Here is a 16736-nt window from a genome sequence, read left to right as displayed (position 1 = left end):
TAATAAATAGAGTGACTGTCATCATCTTGTATTGAACAGAAGTTTTCAGCCTAAAGCACTAGATAACCGGGATGGGCCTGGGTACCAAACCCCTTGACACCAGGGACTAGAGTAGTAAACCAATGGCCTCCAAGGACTATTGCAAACAACCACACAAGAGGTATCGGCACTCAAGTGAAGGATCTATTGTCAAGGAAACTTTCTATGATTAGCCCGATGGCTTGTAGAGAATGAGCTCCTCTGTTGTGTCTCTGTGCTCCGGCCTCCACCATATTCTTCGCACCCCATATTGTATCTGATTCATCATCTTGACTAACATTTATATATATTATATCCAATATTCACACTTTCGTTATAATTAGAATTCACACGTTTGCCTATATTTCACAGATATATACGGTGAATATACCGGTTTTCTATCATTCCTCATGTCGTAACTGTTGAATCCTATTACAACATTTTTTCGCGTTCCATCATTTCACCAGATGGAGCTTCCTGGACAAATGTCCTCATTGTTTGTCATGAATCAAGAATGCGTGTACCCGGCTTGCAATATCTTGGCAGCATTCATTGCTTTTCAGTAGATTTATTTATTGTAAATACGTTCGAGAACAGAGCACATCCTCAATGAAAGACCTTCAGCCACCGTGTAAGTCAATTTTTAAAATCTTGGCTACCGCAGTTCACTTTTAGTGGTCTCGTCTAGCAGTTGGATCTGCCCGTTGCTTGTAGAGTGAATTCTGCTGCAAATACTATGTACATGAGTGTGAAATCTGGATGTCCTGCAGATGATAAAAATCCATGGATCCACTATTGAATTCATTGAGAGAAATCTCAAGACTATAAGGTCGGCATACTCGTTCTTCCCTTCTGAGAAGGCACCAATGTAGGCTCTGACCTGGGGAGGAGAAGATGAAGACTGGTTAATAGGGTCACCTATTGGAAAGAATTTCTTTAGAAATATATTGATATTAAATAAATCTAACTAGTATTGTCAATAATTACAAATTTTGATATTTTAGGAAGAATTTCCCTTGACCATAGATAGATACAACCAAGTTGCCAGTAAATATGTGTTCCTCAGTAAAAAAAAAATTCCCTTTACATTTTATGAAACCCTGTTTCTTAGATCTAACTGTTTTTATGACATCTGGATGCCAGTCAATATGGCCATTTACATCCCCCCCACAGAAGAAGTCAACCGTTCCTTCCTACAATGGGTCTACCTGCCTAGTTATACAGTGATATATCCCATGTCTCCATATTGATCCCTCACCAGTCAGATTGGCCATTCATGAAACTGGGAAGGCAGGTAATTCCACATGTAGCTGTAATTGTGGTTTTCAACCTGCTGTGACAGAAATGCATGTGACTGCCCATATATTTGGTAAGAGTCGGCCGATTTGAGCCATTTCAGATGCCCATCGTTAGGAAAATGTACATGAAAAATCACTCGCGGTGGCTGACGTTCGACTCCTGTCTGCCAAAAACATGATCTGCCAGGTTTCAAAATTTCGGCCGAAACTACAGGTGTATGGCATGATCTGCCGAATTCGGCTGATCCTTTGCCACATTGCGCCAGTCCCAGGGAGTCCGTTTCTTTTTTTTTTTTTTTTTTTAAGCACTCCCTCATCGGCCAGTTTAGTCAGTCCTGCTGTTGTTAGGATCATTTATTCGGATGGTCAATCATTATCTTGTGAGTTTAACTGGCTTAAACATAACTAAAGACTACTCATCAGCTTCAATATGGACTTGAGAAAACTAATTTAGATAAATTAAGTCAAATGGAGGGGTCCTTCTCCTCTATTAGCCAGAGCGGAAAGCAGCTTGCTGTGGAGGACCTAGCACGTCTTTGCATTACGCGGACGGCCTATTGATTTGAATGGGAGCTGTGTAATACTTAATTTCCCCTGCAGTAGTGCTGTAGGAAAAAGGACCACTTGTTTTCGTGTTTCCTTACCGATAGCTGATTGCTAGGGGTCCGAATAATGTAAGCTGTGATCAGCTTCTTGTTAGGGACCTTTCTAACAAAAATGAGAAGGCCCAAAGAGGGCAACCCCTTAGAGTAGGGGTTAAGATGCCCTAGCAAACAAAAGGTAGTAGGGTTATGTGTGGAGGAATGAAAGTGGGGCAGTTAAAAGCTTGTGATCAATATTTTAAGAAACTATCCCAAGCCATATCGGCCATAGAATTATGTTCACGTCACGTAGACTTGTGTGGGTTGAGGGAGACCCACTTGGCTATCAAATCAAAGGGCCAGTGAGCCATTTGGCGGAAGCAGAAAATACTATCGATACCCTTTATAATACAAGTGCAACAACCATGATATTGACACCCAAATAGGAGTTATCTCTCAATTCAATGAGTTTAATGGACAGATTATATTACCCAGTCCTGTACTAAAATTTATGGTTTGCTTTTAGGAGGAAAAAGAATGGATGAAAAGCTGCCAAAAAGTGACATTGCTGTGTTCTTCCAAACAAAACAAAATTCAATACAAGAATAACTCCATTCATCAGTAATGTTGGAACAAGCTCCAATAACATGTTTTGTAATACATTATCGAATTTCTCAACTGCAGGTGAGAGGTGAAGAGATGTTAACAATGAATGTACATTATTAGCATGAAAGATCAGGATCGATCATTTGTAGGATTGAGGGTGTTTTTTTGGCTATTCTTTCATATGTGTCTCTTTAATTTCCCATGAATTTCTATGTAGTTCTATTTTACACTGGATAACCTTTCCTTTATTGGCTTGGGTATGTTTGTAAATACATTTTTTTGCGCATATTTAAGTGTCAGAGCCATAACGAAGAGGGTTTTATGGAGTGCCCTATCAGTCACATTTTTGTAATACTTATGTGGCATTTTTTTCTCATTAAAGGGGTTGTCTCCTCAGAGAACTCCCCTTTCCAAACAGAGCCACCGTGGCGATCAGCTGATCACTTCAGGCACGGCGCCCAGGACCCCTTAGCTGATTTTGCCAGGGTAAGCTGTGTCAAATGTAAAATTACATGGCACCACTCAGATGACAGACCAGCTCTCCCACTATGGACCCCCCTCTATGACATCCATTTGCCCTAATAGAACATATTGGCAGTGGTTGTCTCCATGAGGCAACCCTATTAATGGACAACTACTTCTCTAACTGAGGACCCATTGGCAATCTGCCTCGGGTCCGGCAGCTGTAACACCCGGTGATCAACTATCATCACCAGATGCTCTGGCCCCCTGCATGTTTTTTTACAGCAGTGGCCGCTGCAGTAAATATGTTGTATTATAAGGCACCCATACAATAAAACGGGTGACCATGAAATATAAGGTTGCGCCAGAGCGTTGAGTTTCTGCAGTGGTTCTCCACTTCAGCTGTTAGATGTCTGATGATCTCCATGTGCCCGAATAGGGCCAACCTTCTAGAAGACCAGACTTTGGAGGGCTTAGCCTGACTACATATTACATCTTTGCCCATTCATTTGAATGGGTACCATGTAATACTGCATTTGCCCTGCAGGAAAAGTGGGGCCTGGGCTCTTGCTGGGGAGGCTTTATTTGAGTTGAAGGCCATGTAAACCTTTTGAAGGCCAATTTTTTTTCTTTTTTTTTTTTTAAAAAAAAAACCCCATAAAACAGGTCAGTGTTTTTGGAGTAACTTTATAATTCGTTTTTAATAAAAATTTGTTTTACATTTTGAGATACAGCTTCTCTGTATTCTATATACAGAGCAGCTGTATGTAGCGCTAAATCCTGTTCCTGTCAGGTCCACGGGACTGACGGGTTCAGTGACACCTGTGATCTATCACATCTAAGATCATAACTGTGATAGATTAGATATGATAGATTACAGGTGGATCCTGTGTGTCAGGGACATGCTGGACCCGCTGACACTGAACCCGTCAGGTCCGCAGGACTGACGGATTCAGGATTAGCGAACGATACAGTTGCTCAGTATAGAGAATAGAGAGCAGCTGTATCTCAAAAAGTAAAAATAATTTTTAATAAAAACGAATTATAACGTTACACCAAACAAACTGACTGACCCGTTTATTATTATAAAAAAAAAAAAATACCTGTAAAGGATCTGCCAGGCACAACTTCTGTGTATACGCCTATAGGTAATCGGTCTGCACCTGAGTCTATGTCTCTGAGACTGACTCCATCTTCCACCACTCAGGGTGGCAGGCTTAGGAGCGGGAGAGCCTATCGCAGCTTCGCCAGACGGAGCTAGCTCCCGCCCTCTGTCTATTTATACCTGCCTTTCCTGTTCCTCCTTTGCTTGTGATTCTTCTCGTGTGGTTTCCTGGCCCAGCTACAGCTTCTACTATTTGATCCTGCTCCATACTGACCCTGGCTTGCTGACTACTCTCCTGCTCTGGGTTTGGTACCTCGTTCCCTCCTGGTTTGACTTGGCTCGTTCACCACTCTTGTTGCTCACGGTATTGCCGTGGGCAACTGCCCCATTTCCCTCAGCCTTGTGTACCCTCGTCTGTTTGTCTCGTGCACTTACTGAGCGTAGGGACCGCCGCCCAGTTGTACCCCGTCGCCTAGGGCGGGTCGTTGCAAGTAGGCAGCGACAGAGTGGCGGGTAGATTAGGGCTCACTTGTCCGTTTCCCTACCCCCATCATTACATAATCACAAGCCTAGAATCTGCCCGGAGGCTTAACTTGAGACAAGCTCGATGGGCGCTATTTTTTACCAGATTCAACTTTTTGGTTACCTATAGGGCTGGGTCTAAAAATATTAAGGCTGATGCACTGTCGCGTAGCTTCATGGCCAGCCCTCCTTCGGAGGAAGATCCTGCTTGTATTTTGCCTCCTGGTATAATCATTTCTTCTATCGATTCTGATTTAGTCTCTGAAATTGCGGCTGATCAAGGTTCAGCTCCCGGGAACCTTCCTGAGGACAAGCTGTTTGTTCCCCTGCAATTCCGGCTAAGGGTACTTAGGGAAAATCATGACTCCGCACTATCTGGTCATCCAGGCATCCTGGGTACCAAACACCTCATTGCCAGAAACTATTGGTGGCCTGGGTTGCCTAAAGACGTTAAGGCCTACGTCGCCGCTTGTGAGGTTTGTGCTAGGTCCAAGACTCCCAGGTCCCGACCAGCGGGCTTACTACGTTCTTTGCCCATTCCCCAGAGACCTTGGACCCATATCTCCATGGATTTTATCACCGATTTGCCTCCATCTCAAGGCAAGTCGGTGGTGTTAGTTGTAGTAGACCGCTTCAGTAAAATGTGCCACTTTGTGCCCCTCAAGAAACTACCCAATGCCAAGACGTTAGCCAACTTGTTTGTCAAACACATCCTGCGTCTCCATGGGGTCCCTGTCAATATTGTTTCGGACAGAGGGGTACAATTTGTTTCATTGTTTTGGAGAGCCTTCTGTAAAAAGTTGGAGATTGATCTGTCCTTCTCCTCTGCCTTCCATCCTGAAACTAATGGCCAAACTGAGAGGACTAATCAATCCCTAGAACAATATTTAAGGTGTTTTATCTCTTACTGTCAATATGATTGGGTCTCATTCATTCCCCTCGCCGAATTTTCCCTTAATAACCGGGTCAGTAACTCGTCAGGGGTCTCCCCCTTTTTCTGTAATTTTGGGTTTAATCCACGGTTCTCCTCCGTTTCACCTGGTAGTTCCAACAATCCCGAGGTAGAGGTCGTTCATCGGGAACTGTGCACAGTCTGGGCCCAGGTTCAGAAGAACCTAGAGGTGTCCCAGAGCGTACAAAAAACTCAGGCTGATAGAAGACGTTCTGCTAACCCCTTGTTTATGGTCGGGGATCTGGTGTGGTTATTGTCTAGGAACTTGCGCCTTAAGGTCCCGTCCAAGAAGTTTGCTCCCCGGTTTATTGGGCCGTATAAGGTCATTGAAGTCCTCAATCCTGTCTCCTTCCGACTGGAGTTGCCCCCATCTTTTCGAATACACGACGTGTTTCATGCCTCCCTCCTTAAACGCTGCTCCCCGTCCTTGGCTCCCTCGAGGAAACCTCCTGTTCCCGTTCTCACCCCTGAGGGGGTGGAATTCGAGGTGGCCAAGATTGGGGACAGCAAGATGGTCCAAGGCTCCCTCCAGTACTTGGTCCATTGGAGAGGATACGGGCCTGAGGAGAGGATTTGGGTACCCGCACGGGATGTTCACGCTAGGGTATTGGTCAGGAAGTTCCACCTTCGTTTCCCCAATAAACCAGGTCCACTTAGAAAGGGTCCGGTGGCCCCTCATAAAAGGGGGGTACTGTAAAGGATCTGCCAGGCACAACTTCTGTGTATACGCCCATAGGTAATCAGTCTGCACCTGAGTCCATGTCTCTGAGACTGACTCCATCTTCCACCACTCAGGATGGCAGGCTTAGGAGCGGGAGAGCCTATCGCAGCCTGGCCAGATGGAGCTAGCTCCCGCCCTCTGTCTATTTATACCTGCCTTTCCTGTTCCTCCTTTGCTTGTGATTCTTCTCGTGTGGTTTCCTGGCCCAGCTACAGCTTCTACTATTTGATCCTGCTCCATACCGACCCTGGCTTACTGACTACTCTCCTGCTCTGGGTTTGGTACCTCGTTCCCTCCTGGTTTGACTCGTTCACCACTCTTGTTGCTCACGGTGTTGCCGTGGGCAACTGCCCCATTTCCCTCAGCCTTGTGTACCCTTGTCTGTTTGTCTCGTGCACTTACTGAGCGTAGGGACCGCCGCCCAGTTGTACCCCGTCGCCTAGGTCGGGTCGGTGCAAGTAGGCAGGGACAGAGTGGCGGGTAGATTAGGGCTTACTTGTCCGTTTCCCTACCCCCATCATTACAATACCCTTCAAAGGTGTACATAGCCTTTAAGTTACAATCTAAGCTCCATAGTGTTGCAGGGCAGCGAGTCATTTCCCCCCTGTGAGTTGATGCTAGAAGAGCATAGTACAAACTCCAGCTGGCCATACACATGAGAACTGTGGGCCGAATGCTCGTTCGGCTGACTATTTTGCCTGACTCCACCATAAACAAGCACTCTTGGACTCGGTGTGAAATCTCACATGCCCGATCCTTCTTTTCCCTCATCTTCCATCAGGGGAATAGTCAAAAGGCCTCCATACACCCTAGATAGTTGACCGATCCTCCTAACTTTTATTTAATGTGTATGGCCAGCTTTACAACTTACAACTGAGTGTCGGCTAGAAAGGTAGTAGGTTACATTTTCAGTATCTATCGTGAATTGGGCGAAGGAACGTGCAGAAAAAATGATGGCTACAGTCAGATTTGTTTGATCGGTCCCATATAGGACGGTAGGACCCAGCGGTAAATCTCATTATTAAAGACACATAGTTTAAGGCAGCGACCCATGATCTTTTTCAGCTTGGGAACCAGATTTTGACTGGGAATTGAAACTGGATATGAGCCAGACACACGTTCAGAAAAAGAAATAAATCTGATTTCATGATTTATTTAGCCAGCTGCCCCTATGGGTTAAAGGGCCCGTCTCCAGATTTTTGTATTCTGATTTCTTAAAGTTTAGCTTAGTTTAGACTTTCTATTGAGTCTGTACACCGATACATTAATTTCCGGAAAAAGCCGAACAGACATGAAGCTTCTGAACACTCACACGAGCGCTTCAGCTGCTTTGTTCTAGCGATCGGTGGGTGTCTCAGTGCTCGGACCCCCACCAATCCAAACTTCTGACATGTCACTATGACATGTCAGAAATTAGTCAAACGTTTAGCTACACTTACATTTTCTGCAGCTTGAAACCACGTGCCAGGGTGAAGTCACTTTGTACTTTCCAAAGAAGGTGTTTCTGTGGTTTTAACGGCTTTCACAATATATTTACTGTAAGTACACTTAAAATAGTTATTTTTATGTGGTTAACATTCATCTGAGTTGGCACTGACAGAGTTAACAACGTAACTGAAGAGATTCACAGAGAATGTAATCTTCAGGGAAACATTCAATTTGTGTCAATGTGCCAATTAACATTAGCAAAAACTAACTAGTTGCTCGGTGGTATTACAGGGGTCTCATTCTATTGGGAAATGCTGCGCAGACCCACTCAGACCGTCTGGAAAGCTCATTGGTGTGTCTGAAGTATTCGCTAATGAAGAATTACAAAAGAGAAACTCTGGAGTTCCCTTTTAACATATTAAGGCAACCTTTGCTCTCAATATGTAAATGGCTGTGAAGTTGTCAGAGCCCCACCCCTATTTTAAAGGGGTCCTGTTGAGGAACTGGTACACAAAGTCAGAACAGGGTGTATACTAGAAAGTTGCACCCCCATCTTCATAGAATAAAAACCCTTTAACCCTTGGGGTAGTAACTAAAAGTTTAGCTTGCTAGTCAACATCTGAATGAGGTGACTATGGTAACCTTCTACAGTGCAATCTATACAAAGTTGATTATGTGCATTGGGCAAGCAAAGATGGCTACCAGTCCGCATCACCAGATCAGGGAGTATGTCATTTTTTTTTTCCTTTTGTCCCCAACTCTCCATTAAACATGTCTTCTTGGCTCGATTGGGCAGACATGTTATTTCTATGAAAGGATTAAAAAGCAGCTTCATATAGTTCCAATGCCGCTTATCTCCTGGAAATCCATAGGATTGGATGTGTTGAAACTCAATTTGTCTGTACCCTATGGATCCACATAAAACCGCTTAAACATATTCTTACCCCCAGGCTCCACTATTATTATTTTCAGCCAGTCAGTTGGACTGTACTCTATGCAGCTTAGTAATAAATTACACCTCTACAGATTAAATATCACTCCAATATCTTGGTATGCATTAAAGGGACATTTATGGCATAACCAAAGGATGTGGCATAAATGTCCGATAGATATGGGTCCCACCTCTGGGACCCCCACCTATCTCTAGAACGGGGCCCCCTAAACACAATTCTACCTTGCTCGCCTCTCGCTGCTTCCCAACCACTTCTTGATTAGATTGTGGGGAGTTACGGAAACAGCAAAGTTCGCCGTGGGCTATTTCCGTAACTCTAGTTCACTTCTATGGGAGTTACAGAAACAGCATAGCTTAGTGAGCTCGGCTGTTTCCATAACTCCTGACCACCTAATCAAGAAGTGGCTGGGAAGCAGAACTAGCCAAGCATTGTAGAGCGGAGTTTAGGGGGCCCTATTCTAAACATAGGTGAGGGTCCCATAGGTGGGACCCAAATCTATCGGACATTTATGGCATATCCTGTGGATATGCCATAAATGTCCAAGATGGGAATACACCTAAAATATTTAAAACACTTTAAAGGCCCCCAATTATAAAATGGGTTGTCATGTGCAGGATGGAGATGGCCATGCCATCTAGAGATCTACCTCCTGGTGAGGTTCTTGGTTTCGACTATAGGACGTCCTTGTATCCCAATGTTACTAAGGACACATACCCTAAAGGTCATTTTAAAGGGGATCTGCCAGTGGTCCGGGTATGTTGGGAGGACATTCTACCCATACACAAAGGAAAAAGAACAATACAGAGACATAACTTGAAGGTCCTGGCCCCCAATACAAGATCTGTAACAGGGTCCCCCACCTACCATGTGCTATTTATAATACTGGTCTCTTCTTATATAAAATATAGGTCTTTAGACGCCCCCAGGTCCCAGGTGTGACTGCTACCTCTGCACCCCTATAGCTATACAATGACTTACAGATGCTTACTTCGGGGTTATGTTTTAACCATATCCAGCTGCCGCTTCCATTCTCCCAGGAGAGGGTAAAACATTTTAAGTTAAGTTAATTCCCCTACAGAGACAGGCATGTCTCTGAAGGGGAATTAACTTCTTGACTTAAAAAAATCATACCCTCTCCTGGGAGAATGGAAACCCCTTTTTTCTTCTTAGACAGGGCAGTAAATGGGGGGTAAGGAGCCTCCTGACCATTTATGACCAACCACTTTCTCTTATTAACGTTACATGGCAAACATTCTGGAACATTGGCGAGATCCTTGGATTTTACACGACCATTAATGTCGATTTTCCGTAGAAACTTGGCATATTAAAAGCCTATAAACTGGCATCATTGTCCTTCTGGTTTCTTGCTAACTGCATTGCTTGTCTTACGATTCCCAAGTAGAGCCCTCCCTATAAATCAACAATCCCAATATACAAGTGTAAACCTCACTTCTGATAAGATGCATTAGCAGATGGATGTTCTTAGTCTGAGGTCGGCGGTGTGGTATCTAGTAGATCAATAGTTCTGGAAGATGAAAATTGGTAATTCTTCGTAATGTTTCAGACAATTTACAGTAGCATTAAGTTTCTTAAGATTCATTATCTGCGGGCTTTTATGGTTCTCTGATTTACTGGCAGCTACTTAGCATTTTACTGCACGGTTTTAGTGTACTTTTACCAAATTGTACAAAATCTGTGTGTCTACAATTCTCTATTGCAAATACAGGACACTACAACTCTCAACATGACCCGCCCACTGGACTTGACCATAATACAATTCTATTATACTCTATACATAGAACACTACAGCCCCCAACATGACCCGACCTCTGAACATGTGCTTTATACTATACAACCCCCAACATGAGCCGACCTCTGAACATGAGCACTATACTATTCTATTATACCCTATACGTAGAACACTACAACCCCCAACATGACCCGACCTCTGAACATGTGCTTTATACTATACAACCCCCAACATGAGCCGACCTCTGAACATGAGCACTATACTATTCTATTATACCCTATACGTAGAACACTACAACCCCCAACATGACCCGACCACTGGACATGAGCATTATACCCTATACGTAGAACACTACAACCCCCAACATGACCCGACCACTGGACATGAACATTATACAATTCTATTATACCCTATACGTAGAACACTACAACCCCCAACGTGACCCGACCTCTGAACATGAGCATTATACTATTCTATTATACCCTATACGTAGAACACTACAACCCCCAACATGACCCGACCTCTGAACATGAGCATTATACTATTCTATTATACCCTATACGTAGAACACTACAACCCCCAACATGACCCAACCACTTTGCTAATTCTGCATTTTGGAGTATTTGATGACTAAGGCGGCATATTATAGACAGCTGTGTCTGGGGCCTGGAGCTGTTGATGAGTCCCTAACATGTCTCTTCTGTCTCTGTATATTGTTTTTAGAAGTCATTAGGAAAATTAGACTGCTGCAGTGCCAAGATAACTACCAGGTGGTACATAGATGCCTACCAGCAATACAGGCGGTTTAATTTGTAGTGCACTTTATTTTTGGCTGGTAGCCAAAATATTTTTTTATCTCTCCGAAACTTAGAGGTCGTCCAACTCTTGTTAGTTGAGAACGGACTGCGTGAGGGATCGTCTGTAATCTGTGGGGGATCACGTTAGCAAGTGTTGAATTTACCTGCAGCACAGCCACAGGGGAAATGAAGCATTACACCGTTTTAAAATGAGGCCATCTATGTGATGCATGATATGCTGGGTTCCTCCAGAGGTAGAGATACCTTTTTTTGTCGCTATTCTGTGCTTTGGCTGATAGAGGGGGATCCTGAACAGGAGACCCTTTCTCATTAAAACCGTATTCCCTGGTATGGTATTAGAAATTGGGTTTTCTAAACCAGACCACACCTTTAAAGTACATTACCGTCAACCATTACCTGTATGACCACATGGATTCTATACCACAAAAAAAGAATCCCTGAAGCGTTTCCTTCATTAACAACGAAAATGCTGGACGGTACTTTTTATCGCTATAATAGAATGACGTGTAATGTAAATGACCCGTAATGTCCAGATTATTGGCATAATATCCGTCATTGCATCCAGATGTTTTCAATTACGCTGACGTCTTGGCTTTTCTTAGGAATGGCCCCACCTTACAACCTCACAAAGGGCTAAATCAATGTTATGAAAGCAACGGAGCGCAAAACACATAAAAAAAGGCTGAAACCTCCGATCTGGTTTCTCTGGATTTCTGGTATAGAATTTCACACAATCAGTACGGACGTGTCTGTGTTTATTTTGGCAGTTTATGACCTATTGAGCTGCGTCACTTTAATATCTTAATTACATTTTTATGCATAGTGATGTGTGTCTAAATTGTTAGTAATAGTGCCGCCATGAACACCGTGACGTCTTGAATGCAATAGATTAAAAACAGGAAAAAAAATACATTTCAATGCGCTTTCTGCTGTGTTGTCCCAAATTTAGCCTAATTTGGCAATAAACCATGACATGACCGCTACATGTGAATATACCCGTATGGAGCATGGGACATAGAAGATGTCAACGGTCTCAACTTTCTTGAGGGAAGGGATCGCTTGGGGGCATTCTCTTCACTAAAGTTGTACCTGAGCTGGGGCGCCTGCATGGCTGAGCTGTACATTATAACCCTGGAGCACACCGGCACCTGCAGAGTGAGTGGGGGGGAGGGCACATGTCCCCAAATAAAAGGCCACAGCAGACGATCGTTCATATGCGGGGAGCCCCTTAATAGGGACAGCCTATGGAGGGAGCGGGGTGGGGAGAAAGGGGGGCGGCGGCTCATGGACTCCGCTGGGTGCTGGCCACTGATCTTGCCCTCATGAATGTCAAATGCCTCAACACAGTGTTTGTCGAGAGATCTAAGGACTTTGTGTGCCGGGTCCTGAAGGATCTGATGTGACCATTGCAACTGCTGCGACGCCTATAGCTACGTCCCCCGGGGCACTGAAAAGTTCATGCACTTTCTCTGTAAATATCTTGTAGGACACATTAAAAGGGTTATCTGAGATGTCTTTTTCCAGAAAAAGCGCCACCCTTTTTCATGGATTTGTCTGGTATTTCAGCATTCCTTTAAATCAACCCGAGCTGCAATACCAGACACAGCCCATAAAAGATGGGGGGCGCTGTTTCTGGGGAAAAAAACAAAATTATTTTTCTTTTTTCTAATCCCAGACAATCCCTTTTATTCCCAAATTAGATTATTTGTCTAATTCTACAGAAATAATACTTTATCACTGATATGTTTGCATATATCTATCTTGTAAGATACTTTTATTATAAAGCTAAAAATAAAAACGTCCTATAAAATTAGCCAAGAAATGAAATGTCGGGAACCGCAAGGAATCGAGAATACAATCTAAAAATATTCTAGAGAATTGGCGCCTACACAGAACCCAAAAAAATGTGACTAATATCCAAGACTTTTATTCCTTCTCTCTTTTGCTTCATCTGGTGTAACTTATCTCACATATTTGTGTCTGAGTTCACTTATTGTTACTTTTCAATACTCTTAAAGGGCACATACACATCAGATGAAAGTTAGGCGAACCTGCCGATGTGGGTTTCCCGGCTCTCCCCCGACGTCAGGAGAAAGAAGGATTGGGTTAATTGGATTTTGACATTCCCGATCCCTTGTCTAACATTTGCGTTTTCCCCCAAACTCCATTGAAATAAACATGCAGGCTTGGCCGAGCAGAACGTGCATGTTAACGGTGGAGTCTAGATCAATTACATTTCATACCAAGTCCCCGAGATTATAAGATGCAATGACTGATGGATACTGCACTACTTTAAGGGCCCATTCACACCTGAGTTGGAGGCTCCGTTACTGATCTGGCCGGAAATACCGGAAACCATAGGGCAGCATGTTGGGGTATTGTTTCCGGTAAAACCATACGCACGCTGAAGGAACCCATTAAAGTCAATGGGTTCTGTCTGGCGCCATTGGTGTCCATCATACAACAGAAAGGGAAAAATGGTACTGTGACCAGAGCCTTAGCGGATTACCAACTGTGGGTCACAGACACCCCTTTACCCCCATGCCGAACTTGGAGATAATTTTCCATGCAGGCCACTGCAGCATAATAATAGACCATCCATTGGAGGAGTGTAGCCCTATTTATATACACATACCTATAGAGGCTGCTATATGGGTGGTATGCATACACAAAATAATGTATGCATCACGCCCATAGAGTACCCCATATGAACCGAATGTAAACAAATAGTACCCCATAAACAATGGTGGTCCCTGCAGTCAGCACTCTGATATTACAATTACAGATCATGTTTATTCAAGTGATTAAGACTGAGCTGCAATACCAGACGCAACCATTAACAAGACTGGTGCTGTTTCTGGAGAAAAATAAGCAGACCCTTTTTTCCCCAAATCTGGACTACCCCTTTATTGGAGATGCCCTATTCTTTCCTCCCCCCATGTGGTTTCCATCTACAGATTTGTATTATTGAGTTCACTGTTATATGTTCTCTTCTTGTAGAGTAGCTTTGTTACATTTCTCAGGGCAATGAAATAAACAGATCTTATATTTGAGGACAGAAATAAGAAAAATTCATGAACTTGATGGACCTGAACATTATGGGAAGTGACTGCAGAAGCCCTACTACAAACGAATGATTTGATTTATATCCCTTATATATATATGGTGGCCTTATATCCCATATATATATTCTTGCACTCCACCCACTCTGCCCTGGGTGATTTTAATTAGTTTAATGCTGGTTCCTACCATCCCCAGGTATATATGTAGGCTTAGTCCCAGTTCTGGGTGTATTGCAGCGTAGTTTCCCACAGAGGTCGCCTTGTCGTGGCAGGTGGGCAAACACTTTTTGATCAAAATGTGCACTAAGAACCTCCCTATTTGTAAGTAGATTTAGCTTTGGTGCATATTTATTTATATTTAGTGGTTTAGGTGGCATTAGTGTTCACAGCGTGCTGTCCCCATTTCTTTTTCTGCTATATATATAGTGGTCCTCCCCCTCCTCTTGCCTCGAATGACAGGTACCCAAAAGTGCTGTTACCTTCTCACATTCTTACAAAAAATTTTGAGTTAACCCTTACAATATATGCTTAGTTTCCGATACATTATCCCTTTCCGATACATTATCCCAGGGGTGCAAAGTTTATAGATGCACCCGTGTCTTAGTGATTGAGGGGACCGAGGTTCCCCCGTCTGCTACATAAGAGGACACCACTATAGTAAATGTCACGTGATAGCTGGCGGGGAGGGTATCCTAGAACAGATTCTTTATTAAAGTCTCTTGTATTTTACCCTTATCCTCCGTTGAGTGATGGGAGTTTCTCATCCCACCAGGAGTCACCAATGACCTAACCAACTCCTCAGTCTCTGTATGTATCTTAGGAACACACCTGCATTGTGCTGGGCTTGGGGTATTGGGATAATCTTTAAAATTTGTTTTGTTTGGTTACCTAAAATTAGGGGCAGATGATGGGTGAACCCCAGGAAAGTATCATGTAGCGGTGGGAGATCTAGTTAATTTCTATCCAAATGTAATTTTTGAAAGGGGTTTTCCAGGATTAAGCAACTTTTGGTTCCTCAGTTGAGATCTTCAAGACCATGATTGTATGGATGGTGTTCGTGTACGCACATATATCTACACGTTGCTGTATATACACATTTGTACAATGCCCATCTACAGTGCTTTATGGAAGTCAACCTCTGCAGACGCAGCCCCAAGGAGCATTACTGTAGGAGGTGCAGAGGCTGCAGTGGCACTCGGGTCTTGATGTCTGACGGGTTCCAAAGGGCAATCGGCCAAATATTAGTTAGGGGACCCCATTAAAGATTTTGCATCACGACCCAGGAACTTCATTCTATACCTGTGGTGGCCCCAAAGATCTCAGCTGGAGAACAACATTTCAGTCACTGTCAACCATAAAGCTATTTGGTAATCCCGTAGAACCCCTTTTAAAGAACGTTATCCAGCTATATGCACACAATACACACATACAACTATGCTCCCGGTCAGGAAACCACTTTGATGTCACAATGAATATTTTGCCGTGTAACCGCAGAAGAAACTTGCACAACAATTTGCATATACATTTGGCAGATGTGAATACGTACAGTTAAAGGAAGGGAGCAAACCGAAAAAAGGATTGTCATGACTGCCAAGAGGATTAGGTGATCTAGCGCCTCCATGCCGCACTGCTTAACAAATTCTACCTTGGGTCCAACTTTGATGGAATTCCTCTGGTTCTGAATTTGATACATCTCATAAAGTCGTCTCATGGTACCCACATTGCAGATGATGATGGCTACCACCAATAGTCCCATAAGTGTACCATACAGTAAAGAATAAGCAATGACCTTAGGCTCTGAGCCCTCCACAGACATTTGTATGAAACACCAAGTTCCCGGACAATACTGTTCAAATTTCCCAATACCGAAGAATGGCAAAGAGCAAAAGACCGCGCTGAAGACATACACAACAAGCGGGACCAGCACGGCAAATTTTTTTGTGATGTACATATGGTAAAAGAACGGATGTGCCAAAGCAATCCAACAATCCAGAGCCATGGCCAGAAGAATAAGCATTGGGGCCAAGCCAAAGAAAATCATGAAGAAGCTAAAGACATTACATAAGGTCCGGTCTTCAACCATCTCCACCAGGGTTTGGTTTTTGGAGTAAGCAGCGGACACCATGGGGCTCACCAGACATTTTCCCAGCAGGTTGGTCACGGTCAGACCAGTGACCAAGATATAAAATACTGAGGTTTTTTTCCTTGAGCGTAACTTGTGTTGCCATAGGATGTAGATGGCGATGACATTTCCTAGTAGACCGGCAGAAAACAGCAAGGAGCTGGGTATCACCGAATAATCACCTTGGATGGCACGGCTATTAGAACATGGGTATAGCTCCATGTGAAGATTCAGTATGAAGCTAAAACTTGTCCAGCAGTCAGAAGCCGACGTCCATGAGATATGAACTCCTGATTTGTCTGAAACTTGCTTTTCTTTAAATGTGGTTCAGCTCCCAG

The 16736-nt window shown here is 43.6% G+C and overlaps 1 protein-coding gene across 1 annotated transcript; it reads right to left on the bottom strand.

Moving 5' to 3' along the window:
• Positions 1–290: 290 nt before the first annotated feature.
• On the bottom strand, positions 291–16736 carry PTGDR (prostaglandin D2 receptor). The gene is made up of 2 exons (XM_075843663.1): positions 15823–16736; positions 291–898 (listed from the first exon to the last, which is right to left on the bottom strand). Exons 1-2 carry the CDS (start codon positions 16618–16620, stop codon positions 674–676), a joined length of 1023 nt encoding a protein of 340 aa, XP_075699778.1. The 5' UTR covers positions 16621–16736; the 3' UTR covers positions 291–673.

This window comes from Rhinoderma darwinii, chromosome 12, assembly GCF_050947455.1.
Source record: "Rhinoderma darwinii isolate aRhiDar2 chromosome 12, aRhiDar2.hap1, whole genome shotgun sequence".
NCBI classification, from domain to species: Eukaryota; Metazoa; Chordata; class Amphibia; order Anura; family Rhinodermatidae; genus Rhinoderma; species Rhinoderma darwinii.
Note: the sequence above shows the minus strand (reverse complement) of the source record. Positions and strands in the feature narration are given on the sequence as shown.